The 24,816-nt window shown below is 36.5% G+C and overlaps 1 protein-coding gene across 1 annotated transcript in view; it reads left to right on the top strand.

The window, feature by feature from the left end:
* The window catches only part of SEL1L (SEL1L adaptor subunit of ERAD E3 ubiquitin ligase), a 68,356-nt gene that overhangs the window by 20,316 nt on the left and 23,224 nt on the right, over positions 1 to 24,816 (top strand). Inside the window, exons 4-14 of the mRNA XM_036734357.1 lie at positions 4,532 to 4,699; positions 6,194 to 6,299; positions 7,915 to 8,077; positions 9,065 to 9,118; positions 9,207 to 9,266; positions 12,712 to 12,793; positions 14,434 to 14,588; positions 15,956 to 16,012; positions 20,213 to 20,281; positions 21,954 to 22,031; positions 24,385 to 24,447. Coding sequence (XP_036590252.1) covers positions 4,532 to 4,699; positions 6,194 to 6,299; positions 7,915 to 8,077; positions 9,065 to 9,118; positions 9,207 to 9,266; positions 12,712 to 12,793; positions 14,434 to 14,588; positions 15,956 to 16,012; positions 20,213 to 20,281; positions 21,954 to 22,031; positions 24,385 to 24,447 — 1,055 coding nt within the window. The remainder of the gene's footprint in view (positions 1 to 4,531; positions 4,700 to 6,193; positions 6,300 to 7,914; positions 8,078 to 9,064; positions 9,119 to 9,206; positions 9,267 to 12,711; positions 12,794 to 14,433; positions 14,589 to 15,955; positions 16,013 to 20,212; positions 20,282 to 21,953; positions 22,032 to 24,384; positions 24,448 to 24,816) is intronic.

The raw sequence follows: 24,816 nt of genomic DNA, 5'->3' as shown, positions 1-24,816 counted from the left end.
ATGATGTAACACTCTGGTCGTATGTGGTTTCAAGTGAGGCAGTTTTACTGTAGATAGATTGTAGAGTATCAAAAGGTTTTAAACCTGATGTAATATTAAGAGTAAGGAGGCTAAAACTTCAGGCTGCACCTGGTCAGACTGTTTAAAACTGAAACTCTTCAAATGAACTTTTTTTGGTTAACACTTTTCTAAACAACTAGGTAGGTTAACAGAATGGAAACACTTGTTTTCAGTCAGCTATCTTCTCTAGATATACCAGAGTAAGTCCAGAGGAAAATGGCCAATAAGGAAGAAGAAATGCAAAACTGTCTTAAAATGAATGACTGAAGGAAAATTTAACATTAGAAGAGATCATAATTGCCTTCAAATACATTAAGGGTTGTTAAGTGAAAGAGAGCCTCAGAGGACAGAACTAGGATCAATGAATAATCCAAAAATGGAATGAACTGCTTTGAGAGAGAATGAATTTCACATCCGTGGAGCTCTTCAAGTAGAATCTAAATGACTACTTTTTGGATATGTAGAGAGATTTCATTTTTTAGGTGAAGGTTGGACTAGATCACTTCTAACTAGTTTATTTAGCTCTAACATTCTATAATTCCATGTAAATCCTCAGGAGGAAAATGACTACTTTTTTAAGACTGAAAAATTCTGTAATAGTTTCTAGCATAGCAATTTCCATCCCTGCATTATAACACCCCATCTGTTAATTGCCCCAAGAAGCCATTATCACAAGAGTCAATTTTTAATTCACTGTATTTTCAGATCTGTACCTTGTAGTACTTATCTTAAAACCATGTGATTCACATTTAAAAACAACAAAATTAAAAACACGATCAGAGCTCTAAAAATTATGTTAATTACTGCATTATGATAATGATGATGACACTGGACGATGGAGTAAAGTAGAATTAATTGTAACCCAACTATTGTTCTTTGGGTAAGTGGGAAAAAGTTACAATATTAGTTTATCAAATTTACTTTCATTCCAAATTTCTATGTTGTTTCTGGTGTTAAGTAGGATTGCAGGTACTCTGCTAAACCAAATTTGGAATAAGTACCAGTGTACAGATAACTTTTTTCACATCCTAAGATGTTAGAGTGGTAAGGGACCTTAGGATTTACTTAACCCAATTCCTAGCTGAATCATGAATCCCATCTAAAACACTTCCAAAAACCTACTATTCAGTCTCTTTCTCCAGAGGCAGTCCATTCTACTTCTGTGTGGCTTTAGTTATTAGGAAGTTCTTCTTCTAATTCTAATTCCTCTCTCTAAACAGTGTTGTTGAAGACCTTACAAGTTATTCATTGATGTTATCTGTGATCTCCTTGATTTCAGACTGAAGCTTATCCATACCTTCTGATCTTATGTAATTCTTTTCTGTGTGTCCTCATAAAGCTGCTATAGAGGCATTGATGCTTGAGGCTTTCTCCTAGGTCCTTTTTCAACAGCTTCTAAATATAGTGTAGCACACGGGTTATCTAGCTGTTATCTTTTTGTCTCACTATATGACTGTCCTACTTTTTCTCATCATGAGTTTTTCCTCAATGATAACATTTAAGCTACTTCATGTACATAAATCATGCTGCTTATGTACTATCATATCATGCTGCATACAGCCATGGTCCATCTTTTTATTGCCCTTTGGATTTTTAGTAATTTAGATTCTTCAGAGATTGTGGTGGTCCATGTTTAAAAGCCGTACAACATCACTGGAGAATCTTAGCGTAAAGGTAAGATTTTGTGTCAGGGAACAGCTTAAAATCATATAAGGTACTGCGTGATTTCCCAAATGGAAGCTAGCTTGTTCTCTTCCTCCTTTTCAGTTCTGGACCTAGCATCTGCAGTGCCTGGCTAAGACATAAATACTGGTGGACTAAGTGGATTTCTGTCCAGATGTATATCACAGTTTGGGCAAAAAGCATTTCTTATCCATTCAGTTTTTCCCACATGGGTTGTTAGATTGATCTCTTGAGAGATGGAAAAATAGGCTATAATGTGATAACAGCATTTCCAAGTTCTTGATCATGAAAGTAGAATTCTTGTGGGTGAGGGCAAGATGAAGAGTAACTGTCCCTTTGTAGGGGGAGTAGGGAAGATTGAGGAACTGAGAGGCAGAGGTTAGAGTATTTGAGGGAGTATCAGTATGTATGTTGCAGTCATCTCATATAAGATCAGGAGGTAGAATAGAGAGCAAAAGACTCTGAGTCAGTTCCTGAACTTATTGAGAAAGGAGAGAGAATAAAACCAGTAGATAACAGCAGGCAGGATCTAGATTAGGAGAGAAATTTGGAGGGAGTGAATCTCAAAGAGGGAAAGGCAGCAGAGGGATTGTGGGAGATGGAAACATACTCTTCCTTTCAGTGTTGTCAGTCTTCATCCTTCTAGCCACCTTGAGCAATGATCCTATCCATTTTTTCACCCTCCTCTTCTCCCTCCCCACTAATTTGTAGTTTTCCTTAGCAACCTTCACCCATTTTGAGCTTTAGCACTTCTGACAGTATTTCTACAGCACTGCCATGTTTTTGTGTTCATACTCTAACTTGCATTACTTTCATCTTCTGTACTTACCAGCTGCCTGTTTAAAATGTATAGTTAGTGAGCTCTCTGTGCATATTGATCATTTCAAACAACAATTTTTTTCCTTCTCATCTGAATTGTTTACCTTTGTGTCTTCAGAATTTCATTATTGAGAGTTTCCCATCCCTCCTATCTGACTCTTCTTCTAATATAGTTGATATTAAATGGTTCTATCTGAGTATTCAAGATTTATTTGTAACTGGGGGATAAGGAGGAGTTGCTTTTTTTTAAATCACAAGATACCTTTTATTTAAATAATTGGTGCTTGGTGGTATTGATTTGAGGCAAGCTTTTATACCATGTTGATACAGAAAGCATCCTATACAAAGGTCACAGTAACTTCTAGTATACCTTTTGGAATTCATGGATTTACTGTGAGAAAGAATTTCATCTTAGCGTTGATGCCTAAAACAGGATGTTTTTGTGTGCTTATGAATGTGCTTTTTTTTTTCTTTTGTCTAAATTTATTTATTTTTTGAATTTATTTTTAGTTTTCCACATTCATTTCTACAAGATTTTAAGTTACAAATTTTCTCCCCATCTCTACCCTCCCCCCCCCCCACCTCAAGATTTCTCATAAAGTCATTAGCTTCCTCTTGCTCCATTCTAATTTTTAAGGCAGTATTTTCTTCAGTGGTCTTTTGGGCCTCCTTTTCCATTTAGCTAATTCTGCCTTTTAAGGCATTCTCCTCGTTGGCTTTATGGACCTCTTTTGCCATTTGGGTTAGTCTATTTTTTAAGGTATTATTTACTTCAGTATTTTTTTGGGTCTCCTTTAGCAAGCTGTTGACTTGTTTTTCATGATTTTCTTGCATCACTCTCGTTTCTCTTCCCAGTTTTTCATCTACTTCTCTTACTTGATTTTCCAAATCCTTTTTGAACTTTTCCATGGCCTGAGACCAATTCATATTTTTCTTGGAGGCTTTTGATGCAGGATCCTTGATTTTGTTGACTTCTTCTAGCTATATGTTTTGATCTTTTTGTCATCAAAGTAAGATTCCATAGCCTGAGTCCTTTTACACTTTCAGCTCATTTCCCCAGCCAATTACTTGACCTTTGAGCTATTTGTCAGGGTATGACTGCTTTCAGAGTAGAGAGTGCTCCGTCCCAAGCTTTAGGAGTTTTATGCTGCTGTTTTCAGAGCTCCTTCTCTTCTGAGGTGGTATGATACTCCTCTCCTGGCCTGTGCTCTGGTCTGTGAGTGCAAGCACTCCTTTCTGCTGTGTAACTACCAGGAGGACTCCCTCTCCACAGCTACCACAAGCTCTGCCACCCTAGCCCTCCTCCTCCCCCAAGGACCGCCAACAAGGACTGCAACTCCAAGCAGGGCAAAGCAAGAGAACCCTGCCTCAGCACCAGCAAAGAGATCCCTGCACTCCCAGTCTGATCAGCCACTTGATTCCCTCCACTGTCTGTTGGTGTGAAGCTCCAGAAGCAGCAGCCTTAGCCACTGCTGCTGCCACCACCACTATAGCCACCTCCACAGTACCAGGGCTAGGGCCAGATCGCACACTTCTCACCCAGGTCCAACAGTTTTCCCACTGACCTGCTCCATTGTCTTTGGCATTTGTGGGTTGAGAAGTCTGGAAACTGCCACAGCTGCCAGTGGTTCAGTGCCCCTGAACTACTTTGGCCTGGTTGGTCTGTCCTGGCATGGCCCGCACTGGGCTGTGCTCTGCTCCTAACCTGGTGTAACAGGCCCTTCCCAGCGACCATCCAGGCTGTCTTGGGCTAGAGACTTGTTTCGCTCTGTGATTTCATGGGTTCTGTAGCTCTTGAATTTGATTAGAGTCATTTTTTACAGGTGTTTACAGGGATTTGTGGGAGAACTCAAGCAAGTCCCTGTTTTCACGGCCATCTTGGTTCTACTCCTAGGAGCTGCTTTTTCAATGAATGCATTCTTTTTTAGTGAGAATGATAATACTTGACTTTATAACTTTTTCTTTCCAGTTCTGACTGCCATTGAAGGTACAGCTGATGGGGAGCCCTGTCACTTTCCCTTCCTCTTCCTTGAGAAAGAATATGCTGAATGTACGTCAGATGGGAGGGAAGATGGTAGGCTGTGGTGTGCCACAACCTATGACTACAAAACAGATGAAAAGTGGGGCTTTTGTGAAAGTGAGTATATATCCAGAGATATGTGTAAGAAATTTCTTATCTTAGCCAAGTTTTAAGAACTTTACCTTCTTGCACCTTTTTCTTCCCCCTTTCTCCAATTTTAGTTGTTTAAAAAAATTTATATTGTTTCAGTTTATTCTCTCTCCTTTTCCCTCTCCCTCTCCCTCTCCCTCTCCTTCACCCTCCCTCTCCCATCTCCTCCCTAACCCCTGAACCAAAAAAAAAAAAAAAGAGGAAACCCAACCCCCTATAATAAATATGTATGAATCAAACAAAACACATTCCCACATGTCATTAAATGTCTCATCCTGCACCTTGACTCTGTCACTTCTCTACCACGAGGTGGGTAGCATGGTTCATTATCAGTCCTCTGGAATCATGGTTGGTCATTGTATTGATTCATGTTCTTAAGTCTTTTCAAAGTTAATTTTTCTTTACAGAGTTGTTGTATAAATTTTTCTCCTGGTTCTGCTTACTTCGTTCTTCATAAATTTATACAAATCTTCCCAGGTTTCTCTGAAATTGTCCCTTTCAACATTTCTCATGACACACTAAAATCTATTAACATTCATATACCATAGTTTGTTCAGCCTCTTCTCAGTTTATCCTTTTAGTTATATTATTTTACCACACATTGTACATTTGGGTCCTTTCTCTCTTACTTTGTTGGGGGAGAGGGGGAATTAAGCCTAGTAGAAATATCACTGGTTCAAAAGGTATGCACAGTTCAGTGACTTTGGAAGCTAATTTCAGAGTGTTCCAGAGCAGTTGGGCCAGTTTATAGTTCTGCTCATATTCCACCAGTATGTCTTCCTGTAGCTCCTCCTGTAATTGTCATTTTCCTTTCTGTCATCGTCACCAATCTGATAGGGGTGAGGTAGAACCTCAGAATTGTATTCATTTGTATTTCTCTAATTACTAATGATTTGGAGTACTTTGTCATCGTGATTAATAGTTTGGATTTCTTGGAGCTTACTCTTCATATCCTTTGACCATTTATTGGAGAAATTTTGTTCATTGTTTACTAAGTTTGCTATAGCCAAGAAATGGCCTTACAATCAGAACGTGTTAATTGCCTGTTTTCAGGCTATGCATAACACCTAGTACAATGCCTTCTCATATAGTAGATGCTTACTTAGGTGTTCATTAAATTGAATTAAAATGTACAGAGCAACTGTCTCACCTACCAACTTCCTCCATCCTCTAATTATGCTATTAGTATGCAACTTTTTAATTTACCATAATTTTAAGAAGTTTGAAATTTATATCCTCTAACTTTTAAGGGTATTAGATTATTTAAATTAAAATTATGCTCACATTTTATATACTGTATTTCATTTGCCCCCCCCCAATATATTCTAAAGTTAAGCCAGGTATTAATAAAGATCCTTTTGGCATAATAAAAGAGAAGTCTTGATGTATTATTGCAGATTAATCTTCAGGTTAAAACTGAAATCACTTTTAACTTATGTGCCTTACTCTCTTAATTTTTAGCTGAAGAACAGGCTCATAAGAGACGACAAATGCAGGAAGCAGAAGCTGTTTACCAGGCTGGGATGAAAATTCTCAATGAAAGCAGTAAAAAGACCCAAAAGAAGGAGTAAGTGCAAAACGCCCTCACCTCCTGATCTAATATGTTTCTGGTTTGTTTGTTTGTTTTTGGAGGGGGGGAAGGCAGGGCAATTGGGATTAAGTGACTTGCCCAAGGTCACACAGCTAGTAAGTGTGTCAAGTGTCTGAGGTCGGATTTGAACTCAGGTCCTCCTGACTCCAGAGCCAGTGCTGTATTCACTGCGCCACCTAGCTGCCCTGATCTAATACATTTCTAATAATAAAATGGCCACTCTTGAGATAAATAGTCAGATATTTATTTAACCCAAGAAGCCTTAGGCTGCCAAAGAACCATTGTTTTTCTTAATCATATCACAAAAGAAGCCTAATATGTCAGCTAAACTTAAATGTTACTGGGACCCCTTGGCTTTTATTTTCATAAGTGAGGGAGGGGATGCTGGGACTGCCTACTCCAAGTCCTAGATATTGACTCTGAGCATTGAAATGTAAACCAAATCTCCCGTTAATTTTCTTACAGAGATAAAATATCCTCACTGTGAAACAAAAAGTCCTTTATAGTATTAAGAAAGCTGGTTTCATAACATTTGAATAACTTCTGCTGATTTTAATGAACTAGAAATGATATGTATTTACAATTAAAAAAAAACAAACAGATTACCTGTAGTAACGGCTCTCTGCCACACATCCACAGGAAGGAGGAACAGCTCTATCCAGTCCTATTTTTCATGAATATTTTCTATGTAAAGTCAACTTAAGACCTCTTTAGAAAGAGTAATATTTGCCTTTATAGACCAGGCTCTCAAACACAAAGATTTTGATTCACTTATTTCACTCCTTAAGTCTGTATGTAGTTCCTTTGCAGTGTTTACCCTTGATCTTCATATTCAGAGTTGATTTTCCCACAGTGTTTCTATATGTATGAATATGTATGAATGTAGTGAAGACTAATGTATGTCTGTATGAATATGACTGAAGACAAGTAGTACAATTCTTTCCACAATGAGTTCTCTGGTTAAGTGTTCTAGCTAATAATATAGGTTTGTAGGGCTTGTTGATGTTTCCAGTATCTGCTCTCATTTTAGTAGCTATACCATGTGCCTTTATTTAAAAGCAACTGTATTGTATCCTGATTGCTACAAATACACCTAACTGTATCTATTGCTGTTGCTCCCAGCTAGTACAGAACGATCAGTTTTCCTACCAAATAAAGAATAAGAACCTAGGACTAGAACTAGAACCTCTGATTTCTACTTGAAACAGTCAGACATTTGTTCGCAATGTGTCTTGTGCTATTAATTCACAGCTCATGAGTGGCTTTAAGTAGAAGAATTAAAATATCATTAAGATCTTTACCACATGCCACTGCACTGAGATCCTATAGTAAAGGTCTTGTGTTTAACAATGAACTTTGAAATAGCATTTTTGAACTACAACCAAATTCAACCCAAATATCTAGTGAACAGGAAAAATTCAGGTCTTGGAGGAGAGGCAAGACTACAGAATATTTTATTCATACTCAATTTTATGAACAATATAATCTTAATGGAATTAAGAGCAGTGGTATTCTGTAATGCCAGGGGTCCATACTATGTATCTTAATTGTGTTTATAAAAGATGCTAACTTTTGTTATTGATCTTTTAAGGGCATATCGGTATCTTCAAAAAGCAGCAGATATGAACCATACGAAGGCCATGGAAAAAGTGTCTTATGCTTTTTTGTTTGGAGATTATCTAAAGCAGGATGTCCTTGCAGCAAAGGAACTGTTTGAGAAATTAACTGAAGAGGGTTCTCCCAAGGGACAAACAGTAAGAATACAAAATTTTAGGGGGCCTTCTGGGTACATACAGATTCCCCAGTTATCTAGTAGTGTACTTTCTCACCCTTTCTCTACATTTCTGTATGTTATAAAAGTAAGATCAAAAGGTAAAATAGCCTTTATAAATATTCGCATCATGTAAGTTTGATTGTTCAGTCTTTCTGCTTGTTGACAGCAGTGTTATAGTCAGTTAAAACAGTTTTACACCATAACTTACTGCATTGATGTTGCTGAGGCCTACTTATTTAAGTCTGCAGAGAGCAAGGAAACAAAAGTACCCTTAACATGAAATCCATCACCACATCTTCAATTTCAAAGCACCTGGAGTTATCACTGTACCTTAAAATCTTTGTTGTTATTAAGCTGTTGAATTTATTTAAAGGTAAATACTAACCACCATTCAGTAGGTCTTGTTAAGAGGATAAAAACAGCATTAGTGCTCTTGAGAACTCAACTTACTCAAACTGTCTCCTATCCTTGTATTCTAGGTTTTGATATGTAGGCATTTTAAACATGAAAAACTTTTTTTTGCATAATCCATAGGGTGTAGGGGGGATATATATTTTACCCAGTTTCAGTGGTTGAATATTTGTGATTTGTTTTGACATTTGCTTTCTTTTTATAATGTAATCTCATAAATCAAAAATGAGGTACGATTCACTTGTCAGTGTATTCATCTTTAGGCTGGGGCAGTGGGGAATGAAACCCTTCCTTTTTTTTTGGCCAATTTATCTCAGGCTGAAAACCAAAGAAATCTTTTACATAATCCTAAAATAAATAAAGAGAATTTCTTTTCTTTATTATTTACAACCCCTAGAGTGATTTCCAGGGCTCTGCAATTCCACAGTAGTCCTGGTAGTTCATCTCTGGAGTTAGTATCCTCCTGTACAACTCTTATACTGTAAGAACTTAAGTCTAATTTTAAACATCTTTTACAAAGAAATGAGTCTTATTTGTATCATGTATTTGATTTCAGGCTCTTGGCTTTCTCTATGCCTCTGGACTTAGTGTCAACTCCAGTCAGGCTAAGGTAATACCCATAGAGTTTCATTTTGCTTTCATTTGAATTTGCTAAAGTTGTGTCACTGTTTACTTAAACCTTTTCTACTCTCTTGTAGGCTCTGGTTTATTATACTTTTGGAGCTCTTGGGGGTAATCTAATTGCTCACATGATTTTGGTAAGTAACACCTGATTTGGAGGACAATATTCATATCACTAAAGTGAAACTTAGACTACATGGCAATGAAGGGAGGTTGTTATATTTGTAAGGTCTATGGGTATTTTTTTTTCAGTATAACTTTGAGTGTTACATTTGTTTGCATTAAGTATTTTAGACCAAAATCCATCAAACTCTATTTTGTGTTTGTGTGGCATACTGTTCCCTTAGGTAGATGATGATTGACATAGTTCACAAGTCTTAATAACTATAATAGTAAGAGCTAACGTCTGTATAGTGCTGTAAGTTAACTCATTTGATTCTCAGAACTATCCTAGCAGATAGGCACTATTATTATCCTTATTTTACAAGTGAGGAAAATGAGATGGCCAGAAGTTAAATGACTTGCCTAGTAAGTATTTGAGACAGAATTCAAGCCCCAGGCTCCCTGACTCCTAGGGTCAGCATTCCCTCCACTATGCCACATGGCTCCCTTAAAAACAGAAGAAATAAAAAATAATAATTTGGCCCCTGAAAATATAGATTTGGGCAAAAAGTGATAATAGATCATTTTCTAGTGAAGTCATCACATACTTTACATTTTGCTTGGTGAGATTGGATCTTTGTTATGGCTTGTCTGAAAGAGTAGCACAGACTCTTTTTACCAAAGCTGCTTCTTTAGGTGTCAGGCTGACTTGTTTTGCATTTATGTGCATTTCACATGTCACATTACCTCTGGTTTCTGTTTCCAAAACAAGTATATAATAGATTTAACTATCAGTCTTACTGAGAGTAGCAAGTTATGTATCACATACTTTCAGAGCTGGAATGAAACTTAGAGATTATCTTGTTTAATCCCTTCACTTTACAGAAGAGGAAACTGAGACTCAGATGAGGTGAATTAATTTACCCAAGGTCTCACAACTAATTAGCTGCCAAGTTGTTAGTAACAATTTGTCTCATCTAAAGGACTTTTCTCCCTCCTTTACCTTCACCTCCCCTACAGCTTTTGACACTGTTGACCATGCCCCTGTTGCACAGTGGAAAGAACACTAGATTTGAAGTCAGTTTCTGGGTTGAATCAAAGCTCCATTACTTACTACCTTTCATTTGTAAAAATGAGGGATTTGGACTAGCTCAATCTCTAAAAGTCTCTTCCAGGTCAAAATCTATGATCCATTATCCCTCCTCCTAGATACCCTCTCCTTGGGTTTTCATGACACTGCTTTCTCCTAGTTCCCATCCTAGCTTACTGCTCCTTCTCAGTCTTCTTTTTAGAATCATCATCCTAGTCTTACCTCCCAAGTGTGGTGTGCCCCCACCATGTCTAGCTGAGGTCTTTTTCCAGGCTCTCTATCATGAATCCCCGAAATCACAACTGGATGTCTCAGGCATCTCAAACTTATTGTGTCCAAAACAGAACTTATCTTTACTGAAAAAAAAAATCCCTCTTCCTGACTTCTATTGTTGAGAGTACTACTATTTTTCCAATCACCCTCATCCATCACCTTGGAGTCATTCTTGACTCTTCCATCTCCCTGACCCATCATATCTAATCCATTGCCACATTTTCAGTTCTATCTCCACAGTATTTCTCATGTCCATACCCTTCTCTCCATTCACGTGGCCACCACCCCACTTAAGAACCACATCTCCTTTCTCCTGGACATTTGCAATAGTTTCCTAACTTATCTGTCTCCCTAGCCTCCTCCAGATTCCCCCCATCCAATCCATCTTCTATACAGTGGCCAAATTGATATTCCTAAAGCACCAATCTGACCATGTCTTTCTCCAATGCAAGAAACTAGTGACTGATTCTAAATTAGAATAGTGTATGGTGCTTTATATGTTAACTCATTTGATTCTCAAATTAGAAATTCCTTTTTAGCATTTGAAACCATTACCAAACTGTCTTCTGCCTGCCTTTTCAAGTTTATTGTACAGTATTCTTTCATGTACTTTCTATTCCAGCCTAACTTGCTTGCTTGTCGGTCCCCATACTGACATTCCATCCCTCATTTCCATGCATTTGCATAGGCTGACCCCATGCTTAGAATACATTCTTTCCTCATGTCTTTCTCTTAGAATTCCCAGTTTCCTTTAAAGCTTAGATCAAGTACCACTTCTTGGGGGTGGGGAGAGGATTATCTTCATTAACCCCACCAGCACCACCAGTTGCTTGTGTCCTCCTTCTAAAAATTATTTTGCTATCTATTTAGCATTCAGTTTTCTATATACACATTATCTCCCCCAATAAAAACATAAACTCATGGAAGGCAAGGGCTGTTTTGGTTTTTTTCTCTGTATCCCCAGTGTTTAGCACAGTGCCTAGCACATAGTAGGTACTTAATAAATGCTTACTTAGTTAAGCTGAAACAATTCTGATGTTTTTTCCCTTCAAAGTGAATAATTCTACACATGTTAATTCTTCTGAATCTATTTACTCTACAGTAATACCTCATTTATCTGAAATTTTTCACAGAATGAGGCATTATAAATATTTTCCAGATATTTAGAGTTTACTCTTTTAAACAACTATTTTTAAACCACTTTTTATGAAATTTTTTTAAAAATGTATTGCAAACATACTCATTCACACAGAAGCTATAAACATAATTCAGCCTTTTGTTGATGTTTCAAAGTCATCATTACAACTATTCAGAAATTAATGCACTGTGTTACATAATACAACATAACATTAGTAGCTCTTCAGAGCTGTAAGGCAATTTGGCCCTACACTCAATGTCCCCAGGTTACTCTACTTTGAGTTATGTCCTTTTAATAATTTTTCCTGATGATTTTTTGCAGTCAGTTGTCATTTAATGCTTTTGTTGGTGTGTTTGCCTCTAGCAGCCATCATACCCTCTCTCATACATGCCTTACTCCAGCCTTCTTATTTACTATTTTAAATCTCTTGTGGTTTGGAAAGCCAGTTAATCAGCTTTTTTTAGAAATGTGTCTAAAATAAGAACAAATAAGTTCCACATGTGGCTTTCTTCTGTGAGCAAAATGTATGATCGTTAATGCATGGCCTTTCATTTCTGGGAGTGTTGCTGGAGCCAGTTGTTAAATTTTCAGTGTGAACATTTATGCCTCAGAAAGCAGTAAATGCTATAATTTGGAGCTTGATTTATTGTTTTGCTGATTGTCTAGGCTTAAGAAATAGATGGCGAATATGTCAATAATGCAGATTAAACTGAAAAATTTGTCCTGTACATGGTTTTTTCTTCCTCCAGAAAGCTGGTTGTTAAAACATTTACCAGCACATTCTATCTTAGTATTCAGAGGCTTTTTTTTATTTCCTTCCTGGTTTCCCAACTGTGTTTGAAATAATTGAAATCCTTTGATAAATTGCTTTATAATTAGTGAGATATCATCACGTGGGTGTAAATAGTGCAACTGAAAGATACTATCCCTTATTTTATGTGGTAAATTGACTGTCAGCACTTTCCTGTTTCTTTTTCAGGGTTATCGGTACTGGGCTGGGATTGGAGTCCTACAGAGCTGTGAATCTGCACTCACTCACTATCGCCTTGTAGCTAATCATGGTATCTTGCTTTTCTCCTTTCCTTTATTAATTTCAGAATTTATCAATAAAATTTGCATCTCTATAGTTAACTAATAAAAATAGCTAACATATATTGAGCTTTAACGTCTCCAAAGCACTTTACCTCTGTATTTTGAAATCTTTACACATGATTGTATTGTAGCTTCTACTAGAATAATCTGTAGACTATCATAAAATCTCAGAATTGAAATGGCCCTCAATGACCATCTAGTCCAACTCTTCTCTGAGTAAGAATCCTTTCTACAGAATCCTTGACAAGTGATCATCTGGCCTCTTCAAAAATTCTAGTGAACAAGGACTAGCTAATTGCCAGAGTAGCCACTTCCACTTGAGGAAAACACTAATCATTGTGAGGAAGTCCTCTTTTATACCAGAATCTTCCTCTCTGCAACTTCCAATCAATGTTCCTGGTGCTTCCCCCTGAAGCCAAACAGAAAGCCTAATCCAATCCGTCATCTACAAGAAAGCCCTTCACATGTTTAAAAATTTCTATCGTATTCCCTCCACCTTGGTCCCAAGTTTTCTCTTTAGTCCAGACATTACCTCCTCTAGATGCTCTCTAGTTTATCAGTATCCTTCCTAAAACATAATATCAGAATTGGACAAAGTACTCCCAAATGTAGTCTGACCAGGACATACTACAGCTGGAGTCTTATCTCCCTAGGCCTGGTTACTATGTCTCTCTCAGTGTAGCCTAAGAGCTCAGTAGCTTTTTTTAACTGCCATATCACCATGTTTATTCATTGAATTTACAATCCACTAAAACATGATATGGTGCAGACTGTAGTTAAACTTCTCCCATCTTATGCTATCCCAGGCTGGAAGTACAGTGGTTGATTGGGATGGAAGCTTTAGTTTGCTCTATTTTTCCAGCTTCAGCCAGTTTATTCCTCAGGCAGTTTGTGGCCTTCCAAGGCTCAAGGGCTCTCACCATACTGATGTCAGAATTAGTAGCCCTTTAGCCCAACTGCAGCTCAGAACTCTCAAACTCATTGGATCCATCCACCTCTGCCATCCCTGATATTAGTCCTACAGGGATGCACCACTATGCCTGGCCCATTACTTCCCCTTCTTACTGCTTACTACCTCTTTGTGTATTCTAGAATTTTGTCAGGAACCAAAGTCAAGCCCACTGGCCTATAGCTCTCAGATGCCACTCCCTTCCCCATCCCATTTTTAAAAAATTGAGACATCTGCTCTTCTGAAGTCCTGTAGCACCTCTCCCATTTTTCATACTTTTTCAGAGGTCCCTGTTCAGAAATTTCATTTGTCAATTCAGTAAATAATTTGTATATACCGGCCAACTTAAATTCATGAAGGACATATAATTCTACTTTTACTGTCTCTTTTCATGGGAGACAAGTTTATTGTTGCTTACATTTTTCCTCTTTTGGCTTCTGCTTTCTAAGTTCTTTAAGTATGGGAGGGAGGAAGGAGCAGAATTCCTTGAACTTTTGACGTAACTCATTTTTTGCCTGCCTATTAACCATGATATTGAAAAATCCCTTTAGTTATGAATAAGCCGATACAAATATTTGGTAATTCTCATCGCCAGTATTTCTGCATGGGACATTGTGTTTCCATGTGGTGTGTGTTAATGCTGTTCTCCCTTGTTTTCAGTTGCTAGTGATATCTCACTGACAGGAGGCACAGTAGTACAAAGAATTCGTCTGCCTGATGAAGTAGAGAATCCAGGAATGGCCAGTGGAATGCTAGAAGAAGATTTGATTCAGTATTACCAGTTCCTAGCTGAAAAGGGTGATGTACAAGCACAGGTACATTTATCCCTCATGGGTGATGTGAGGTGAAGAGATATTATATTTTAACCATTTTGATTTGTCATGAACACAAAACTTAGTCTCTGGAAAAAGCACTTTTCTGTCATTGGCCATCTTCTGCAAAGGGAGATCACAGAGATGATAGGTAATAGAATGCTTCAAAGACCAGGATTCAGTGATGACAGAGAATACCATCCAGTATTGACTAGAACAGTATATCATTTAGGATTGCATAAGTTTTTATGAGTAGGAGATGTTCTGTAAGCATTATTGGTCTTAGATTTTAAGCTCCTGAAGTGATAAACTTTGTCTTTAATTTGGATTGTATGGGATACAAACCAGTGCTGTTTAGAGTCTTAGTTTAATGTATTTATAGCAAAATTAAACAAAAAAGGAAGTTTCCATACCAATCATAATTTTTTCCCAGTAAATCTTTATAATTCGCAAATGTCAAATGACTGATGAGTATAAATTAGAAGAATTTTATCTAATTTTGAAACTGACAAAAGTAAATTTTACCCATAAAATGTCAGTAATTGTAAATTTAATTTCTAGCTCACAGAACACAAAAACACTATAATTCATTAATCATTTTATGTACGAATTGTTCCATCACATTCTAGGCTAAGGTAAGATAACACTTCTTTTAAAGAGTTACAGAAGTCCGAGTTTTTGTTTCTTTGACTATAATAGAACCTTTTTTGACCGCTTTCTTTTTTGGCCTAATTTCGTGTTCTAATGACACCGTAGCAATAATATGTGATGTTTTTATGGCATCAGATTTAGGGTTTCCCTGGAAAACATTGTACTCGGTAATAGCACTATTGTAATGATGATCAACTGTGAAAGACTTGGCTATTCTGATCAACAATTGAAGACAGTTGCAAAGAATTTATGATGAGAAATACTATGCACAGCCAGAAAGAGAACTAATGAACTCTGAGTTCATTTTTAAAATTTTTTTTCTTTCCTTTCTTTTTTTATGTGCAATATGGCTAATAAAATCTATTTTTGTATGACTTCACAGGTATAATGGGTATCATATTGCTTGCCTTCTCATAGGTGGGGGAAGGGCCCAGAGGGAGGAGTAAAATTTGGAACTCAAAAATTTATTTAAAAGATATAAGGTTCACAAAATATGTTTTCTTATTTAATCTTCACAACAACCTTGAGTTGTACAAACTATGAGTATTATACCCATTTTACAGATGAGGAAACTGAATTTTAGGGAGCCTAAATGGTCACAAAACTAGTAAGTATCAGAAGATAGATTTGAACCCAGATCTCTCCTGACTCCACATCTAATGCCCATAGCTTCTCCAATTAACCAGTCAGGTTTACTTGTGATTTTTCTTAAATTTCAGGTTGGTCTAGGACAGCTACATTTGCATGGAGGGCGAGGAGTAGAGCAAAACCACCAGGTAACTTGCCTTTTTTTGTGCTTATTGTTTTAGCCAGATCTTGGAAGGAATAAAGTATAGAATAAGAAAGATGCAAAAATAAGAGTCCAAAGAATTATTTAGATATATTGTGAAATATTATATGTGTATAAGTATCATATTTCTTACCTTTTCAATGGCTAGAGGAGGGGTGAGGGGAGGAAAAGAATGTGGAACTGAAAATAAAAATAAAATGTTTAAAAAAAAGATTTAGATGCATCTGTGGTATCACAGAATCTAAGAATTATTGTTACTGAGTTGTTTCAGTCATGTCCAACTCTCTGTAACCCCATTTTGGGTTTTCTTGGCCAGGTTACTGGAGTGGTTTACCATTTCCTTCTCCAGGTCATTTTACAGATGAGGACACTGAGGCAAATGGGATTAAGTGACTTGCCCATGGTTACACAACTGATAAGTGTCTGAAGCTACATTTGAATTCAGGTCCTCTTGATTCTAGGCCTAGTGCTGTATCTGCTTCACCATCTAAAGGCCATCTAATCTGTTATCTGACCTAAAATTTGCTCTGCAGCACTGCTGTCACGTGATCATCCAGTGTTAGCTTAAAGACATCCTATAAGGGGAAATGTACCATTTTCTGCAGAAGTTCCTTCTACTTTTGGACAGGAAGTTGTTGTTGTTTTTAATTACATTGAGCCAAAAGCTTCCTCTTTGCAACCTCCACTCATTGCCCTTAGATCTGTCTCCTTGAGCCAAGCATACCAGTTTTTAAACCTCTTCACATAACAGCCCATTAATTACTACTGTTGTGATTGTCTCAGTGGAAAGAATGCCAGACCTGAAGTCAGAGGATCTAACTCTGCCAGTTATTATCTGTGTAACTGTAGGCAAGTTATTTCTCCAGGTCTGAGTTTCTTCATCCATAAGATGAAAGCTGGACTAGGTGGCTTCTAAGGTCACTTCTAGCTCAAACTGTATGGTCTTAATGATCTCCTTAAATCTTCTCTGTGCCTAATACCCCAACTTCCTTTAACCAATTCTAGTATAGCACAGTATGTAGTCCCCTTGCCATTCTGGTTGTCTCTGGACATGCCCAAAGTTATCAATGTCATTCTTTAAATTTTATAACCCTCAACTAAACATAGTACTCCAGAAATGGTCTGACCAGGGTTGAATACAAGTTTATCCATCACCTTCCTTGTTCTGGAATGTGCCACTCATTATACAGAGAAGGGTAGCATTAGATGTTTTTAGATAGCATTTTCCACATCATTTATATCATATCAAGCTTAGTAAAAATTGGTCCATCATTCTAGCCCATCAGAATATTTTTGGATCTTGACTGCATTGTCTATGGTGCTAGTCATCACTTTCACCTTAATATCATTTGCAAACCTGACAGGCATATCTTCTATGCCTTCATCCAAGGTATTCATAAAAATGTCAATTAGCACAGGACCAGTAAGATCTCTGGGGCTCTCTGCTAGAGACCACCTTCCAAGTTGACATATAGCCATAAGTTATTACCCCTAGGGAGTCTGATTCTTCAGTCCACCTGAAGTATCTTCCCAGACCTAGCCCACATTTCTTCATATTGTCCACAGTGATATATGGCCTGAGAGACTGTCATATGCTTTGCTGAAATCAAGTTTACCATGTCTGCAACGTTGATCTGACCTACCATCTCCTGTTTACATAAGATCAGCAAAGAGTAATCTCAAAACATCTCAGCAACCAATGCTACTCGTTTCTTCTTCCTCTTTTACTGGATAACCCATCACCTCTTGGTGTTTGTTGGATCCATATAGTCATAGACTCATAGAATTTGAGATTTGGAAGGGCTCTCAGGAAGCAGCTAGTCCAGTTCACACACAAAAGAAATATTGGAGAGCATATCTGAACAGTGGTCAGTCTCTGCTTGGAGATCTCCAAGGAGGCAGAACAACCTTTGTAGTGAGCATTACTTGGAGATCCAAAAAGACTTCCTTCAGAAACAATCCAGTTCTCCCAATCTCTCTCTCTCTCTCTCTCTCTCTCTCTCTCTCTCTCTCTCTCACACACACACACACACACACACACACACACACACACACACACACACACACACATAGTTTCAAATGTCAGTGGTCCTTCTTTCCTATTATCACTTCATCTTCTTCCTCCTTGAAACTTCTGATAAAGACAGCATTCCCTTTTGCCTTTTCTGGTTTTTTTCTTTATTTCCTCTCTGAAATCCCTCTATTATTTCAAGGAACATTTTAGTCTCCCTGACAACTTGGATAATATAGATGTACTCCTCCAGCCCTTTATCTTTCTCTGGTCTAGGATTAAGACCAACTTGTACTTTTAGTGTACATTTCCATGTTATTTTGTAACAGCAGAAATACAAATACTGAGCATACTCTGCAGAATTCTTCTATGCTTCCTTGAAGCAAGCTCCCTATCAATTTTTTATCTTCTTTTTGGTAGCTCTCTTGGCTGACCCTTCTTGCTAACTTATTTACTCTGTTTCGATGCTAAGGGCTTAGCTGAAGAGAGCTTCTGATGGAGATTTTTTTTTTAGGTGGGCTTCTGCCTTCTCTTAAATTAGAATCACTTAGTCTGCTCAGATGCCTTTCATTAGCAATTAGCACATTACCGGTATGTCCTAATGCAGATGAAAGCTGAAACCAGAAGCTGATCCATAAGAAGAAAATATGATTAGCTAAAGAAACCTTTTCACCTTGCATCTCCTTGCTACTTGTTTTCATGTACTTCCCAGTTATTCCCTTGGCCTCTTGGTTCTGTTACCTGCTTTTATACTACTTCGAGTACATATCACCCTTCCACTATTTCTCATTCTATGTTGTTCTTGTCTATGTCTTTCCATAAATCCTCCATAAAAGTTTTATCCAGACTTCTCTAAGTTCTTCTTGTAATATCTTCAGAGTACCAATGAAGCACTCAAGCTGTCCATCTTTTATCCCTCACTTTAACTGTGTGTGACAAGAAACTCACCTTTTCTTCCAAATTCATCCCTTATTGACTACCAGTGTCACCTTGTGGTACTTAAAACAATAGATTAAAATTAGTATCAAGATCTAATCAGATATCGAGGAAGCCAGAAAATAAAAATGCAAAGTCACTGCATCCCTGCAGTCAGAACTTCACTACATAAGACGATAAATTCAGTTCTTTATGCTTAGTATTCAGTTCAATGCTGTTCAGAATATTGTAGAAATGGATATTTTAGGTAAGCAGCAAGAGATAAGTATATCTTGGGATTTCTATTAGAAAATAGTTTCTCGAATAAGGAAAGAGTAAATAGGAAGCAAGTCAGATGGGGAGGAGAAGCTTTTAAATAGAAAAGTACACTAGTCAGCCATACTTTTTATCTGATTATCTAATTAAACAATAGTTGCTTTGGTTAGATAATTTTGTCATACACAGCTGCTCAATATCCTATACAAAGATTGCCAGTTTATAAAGAATTAGAATATATGATTTCATTTTTCTGTGATTCATAGTATCCACAGTGTCTTACCATGCCTTGGGACCATCTTTTGGAATGCTGGTTACCATTGTACCAAAGAATCATGGGACAGAATTCCAGATAACAGAATTTAGTGTGCACTTTTTTTTTAATTTTGCACTCCTGATTCTGTGTACTGCAACTAGCAATTTCTATATAATTGCAAAAATCTTTGAAGGTGTCCTTAAGGAGAGAAGAAACTCCTAAAGCAAATTAATTCTATGTAGGCTTAAGAGTCTTTCCAGAAAGAGGGATTTTTTTCTTTTTTAGTTTTTTAAGTAAATTTGAAATTTGCACTTGTAAATATATACAGAGAGAGAGAGAGAGAGAGAGAGAGAGAGGTTTGCCCAGTCAATTTGTCAAAACAAATTGAAGAAGTATTAAGTGTCTCCTTTCTTAATCTATCGTTCTTTTCCCTATAATGTATCCAAAGAAGTATTCATGACTATTAAGCTTAGGTCATGTATCAAATTTCTTTGCCTTTGCAACTATAAGTAACTTTTATTGACACATTGCGGGCCTGTTAAGACTTTCTGACAAAATAAACTGCTTCAGGATTAAATGGATTGTCATTTTATAATCTTGTTGGATAAATTGTTTTATACTTCTTTCAAAACACTGCGACATATTTCAGTGTTTAGAAGAAAATTATTTTGACTGAAGGTTATCTAGAATAAAAAGGACTAAACATTTCTTAAATTATTTCCTCATAGAGAGCTTTTGACTACTTCAATTTAGCAGCTAATGCTGGCAATTCACATGCTATGGCCTTCTTGGGAAAGGTACTGTACATCTTTAGAGCATCTTAAGCAGTGAAAAGATATGATTGTGTGTCTAATAGATATATTATGCTATCTTCTGATTTGCCAAAAATAAATTAAAAATTAAATCTTCCTTTAAAAATCATTATATCATGTTTTAAGTAGAAAGAATCATGCTGACAATGTCTTAAATCATTTAAAATAAAATGTACACAGTTCCTTTCAGAATTTTCATTTCCCCTTTTAAATCAGCTGTAAAGAATTTTTTTCCCGGTTGTTTCCCTTTTAACCTTAATTTTACAAGATGTGCAAAACCTTTTTAATTTTATATAGTCAAATTTTCCATTTTATCTTTTGTGATCCTCTCTGCCTTGTGTGGTCATGAACTTTTCTCCTATCCTTAGATCTGATAGATAATTGTTTCCCTATTTCTCTAATTTGTTTATCATGTGGCCTTTTTATATCTAGGTCATGTGCTCATTTGAAGCTTGTCTTTATATAAGATGTGAGGTCCAAATCTAATTTCTTCCATAATGTGTCCAGTTTTCCCAGCAGTTATTGTCAAATAGTAGGTCCCTATCCCAATAGCTGGAGTGCTTGTATTTATCAAATATTAGGGTATTAAATAACCTTTGCTTCTGTATGTTATGTAACTAATCTGTTCCACTGATTCTGAGAAATTTGAGTTTTTGCATTTTATATTTATTAATAAGCTAAAATTTTTGTGTTTATTGTAGCCATTCTTTCATGATGAGAACCAGTAATTAATATTTGCCACAATTTGCCTGGTATGATAGCTATCACTTAGTTATTAATACATAGTTGTTGTTTTTTACCCCGTAGCAGAAAAATATATTTATATATTTCTGATGACTCACTGAGTAGGTTCTCTATATCTTGGCATGATCCTATGATCCCATTTCAAATTTTAACTATTGATATAGTGTTAACAATGTGCTAAAAATAAATTATTAGCATAACTCATTTCAAAGGCTGTTGGGCATAGGAAAGTAAACTATGTACAAGGTGACCAAAAGCAGTTTGGTCTTAATAATTATAAATTACAATGTTTCCAACCACTACAGTAAAATTTCTTGGCTGTCATACAAGGTAAATGAAAGCTTTTTTGTTATGTCTTTGAATCTTTCCATTGTTAAGTTGTTAGCTGTTTCATTATGCTGAAAGGTGTGTCTTCATTTTCTTTAGCTTATATAAAGTCACTTGACCTAAGTAAAAACAATATTTGAATATTCTAGGTACTGCTTTTTCTTTATGCCCTATGTCACACAGGCACTCCTGACAATCTATTGTTTAGGATCTTTTGAATTAACTTTTATGTTTTGTTGCTCTTGTTAAAACTAGCTGGAGAAAAGATTCCTTTTGTATTAGGGATGAAAAATGACTTACTCTGGGACATTTCTAGGAATAAAATTGTATATACTTTGTTAGAGACTGGTTCATTTAAAGGAGATGTAAAATATATCTGCATATTAGATTACTTTGTATTTTAAAAATATTCCACTCATTTAATGCTGCTTTACATTTTTTAAGGGAAATAAGCTTTAATAGGGAACTTTCTTTTAAAAAAATCTTATAAGGCAAATGGAAACATTGAATTAGAAATGAGAGGAAAAGATAGAGGTGTTTTGGTAGCCTATTATTGCTCTTACCTAAACTGGTCTTTCTTTCCCAGATGTATTCAGAGGGAAGTGATATTGTACCACAGAGTAATGAGACAGCTCTACATTATTTCAAGAAAGCTGCTGATATGGTAAGACAACCAAGCACGAAGTAGGTGACAAAATTTACTAACTATAGGGATTTACCTCTAGTTTCTTTGATGTGAATTATTTGAATTAAATTGGTAAGAAAAAAAATTTAAAAGGAAATATTTTGAGAAAATAGGTTAATATCCTGAACCTTGGAAATTGATTCCTCTTTTTATTATATTGAGGGACTTTACCTATTGTGGAAATATCTATAATCATATACTTTATTTTTTAAGATTTAATATAGTGCTGAAATATTTAACCCATGAGCTCTATTTGGTAACTCTAAAATTCACAAATTATATTGACTTTAATATTACCTTAGGCTTTCTTTTTACTAGAATGGTTTTAAAGAAAGAGAAGTCACATTTCCAAGATGTTTCTGAGAAGTTGACTTCTTTCCTTGCTGGACATATGCTAGAGGACCAAGCAGTGACACTAGCTGTTACAGCACAGTGCTTCCAAAATGGGTTTCCTTGGCACTTCGGACGTATTGTTAGCTTATTCCCTTTTTGTTCAGATAATGCAGGTCTGATTATGTCACTCTGCAGTCAATAAACTCCAGAGGCTTCCTGTTATCCTCAAGGTCAACTATGAACTCTTTTGTTTGGGATTTAAATCCCTTCATAATCTGTTCCCAACCTACCTTTCGAGCCCTGTTACACCTCTTCATGCATTCTTTGATCTTGCCAAACTGGCCATCTTAATGTTGTTCATACACAACACTCATTCTTATGCCTAGAATGCAGTGCCTCATCACTTCCACCTTTCATAGTATTACCTTAACATCAAGTATAGACTCTATTTGATTTTTAAAGCCCTTCACAGGGAGATTCATGAATAGAGTTAAGGGGCTTCATGAATTTGTATGGGGAAAAATTATATATTCATTTTTACCTACTGTTGTCTTCCTTTGTAACCCTATATATCCTATTTTAGCCATCAAAAAACATTATTGTGAGAAGGGGTTCCTTAGATTGCACCAGACTGCCAAAGAGCTCTATGACACAAAAAGAGTTAAGAACTCAGTCTTTCCTGATCCTCCTCCACCCACCAGTACTCTCCCTCCCTAATTCCCTTATGTTTAGTATGTATGGGGACAGCTAAGTGGCACAGTGAATAGAGCACCGGCCCTGGAGTCAGGAGGACCTGAGTTCAAATCCAGCCTCAGACACTTGACACATGCACTAGCTGTGTGACCTTGGGCAAGTCACTTAACCCCAATTGCCTTGCCTTTCCCCTCCAAAAACAAACAAACAAAAAAATTTAGTATGTACGTACAGGTGTACATGTCTCTCCTGATATAATATAGATTCCTTGTGAAAAGGGATTATTTCATTATTTGTATTTGTAATTCCAGCACCTAGCAGAGTACCTGGCACATAGTAGGTGTTTAATAAATATTTGTCAATTGATTGATTAAAATCCCTAAAGTCCCTAAGATTAAGCACAGCCTTCAGTACGAAGTCCATTCAGCTGCTAGTATCTTACTCTGTTCCATACACAATTACCTTATATTTATTTTGTATTCATTTTGTATGTACACACACCGTAGATATTTTATGTATGTGTATATATATAAAATGTGTGTGCATATGTATATACACATACATATGTATAAATATATATGTATATACACGCACAGACAGACATAACCATCTACTCTTTAAGAGTAAGAGTGTTTCATTTTTGTTAATGTCCCAAGCACCCAGCAGAGTGCCTGGCCCATAGGAAATACTTAAGAAATGCTTTTTGATTGGTTGATTAATACTTGTTTTTTTTCCTTTGGGGCACAAAGCAATGATAGACTTTCCTTCTTAACTTTTTCTGCTTTATCTCCTGACTTACCTTAGCAACATCGCCTTAGTAAAGATCACTGAAACTTTGTTACTACTGTAATTACCCCATGACTGGGAAGTGCTAAGGAAAAAGCATTCACATAGGTTTCTACATCCTCTCAAAAAAAAAAAAATGAGAACAGTTTTTATATGGGTTGCAATAGACCTATTTTGTAGAGGACAGTAGAAATTTCAGTTTAGTCATTAAGGGAACATGGAACATGGAACAGAGTATCCTCCAGAAAAGTTACTAAAAAAAAGTTATCATTCTGTTTCTTTACGGAAAAGTTGTTAAAAGTTTCCTATTGTTTCCTATTGTCCTGAATTCAATACTGTATTAGTCATTGCAAAAAAAAAATTTATATTCTAATTTTTAAGCATTTAATAATTGTGTGTGTATGTGTATATAATTTCATTTGCAGTCCCTAAATATCTAATTTATGGATTGCATTCCATCTCAAATGGATTTTATTTTGTATTTTTGTAACTATCCTTTACTTTGATCTCTCTCTTTCAGGGGAATCCAGTTGGACAGAGTGGACTTGGAATGGCTTACTTGTATGGGAGGGGAGTTCCAGTGGTAAGCAATCATTCTAACATTTCTGCCAAAGAGCTACTTGTAAAGTTGATTGTTTATTCCTTAGATCTTGCTTAGTTTTCCTGAGGGAAGGAAGCATTATAATCAGTCAAAACTGAGACTTTTGTTGTCACTCAAAGATTATTTGTTGTTGAGTTTTTTTCCCCCTCTTGTTTTAATAGTAATGAAGTAGATACAGCAATCCTGTCTCAGACCTTCAGTGGCTCCCATTTCCTTATATAGAGGCTAACTCCTTAGTCTGGGATTTATAGCCCTCCAAAATCTAGGTCCTATGTCCCTCTCCAACATTTTCTCCCTCTGGGAACTGTGTTCCAGTCAAACTGGTCTACTTGTTGTTCCCTAGGTAGTCAA

Source organism: Trichosurus vulpecula, chromosome 8 (genome assembly GCF_011100635.1).
Source record: "Trichosurus vulpecula isolate mTriVul1 chromosome 8, mTriVul1.pri, whole genome shotgun sequence".
NCBI lineage: Eukaryota > Metazoa > Chordata > Mammalia > Diprotodontia > Phalangeridae > Trichosurus > Trichosurus vulpecula.
The sequence above is the reverse complement of the archived record's forward strand: the minus strand, read 5'-3'. Positions and strand labels throughout refer to the sequence as shown.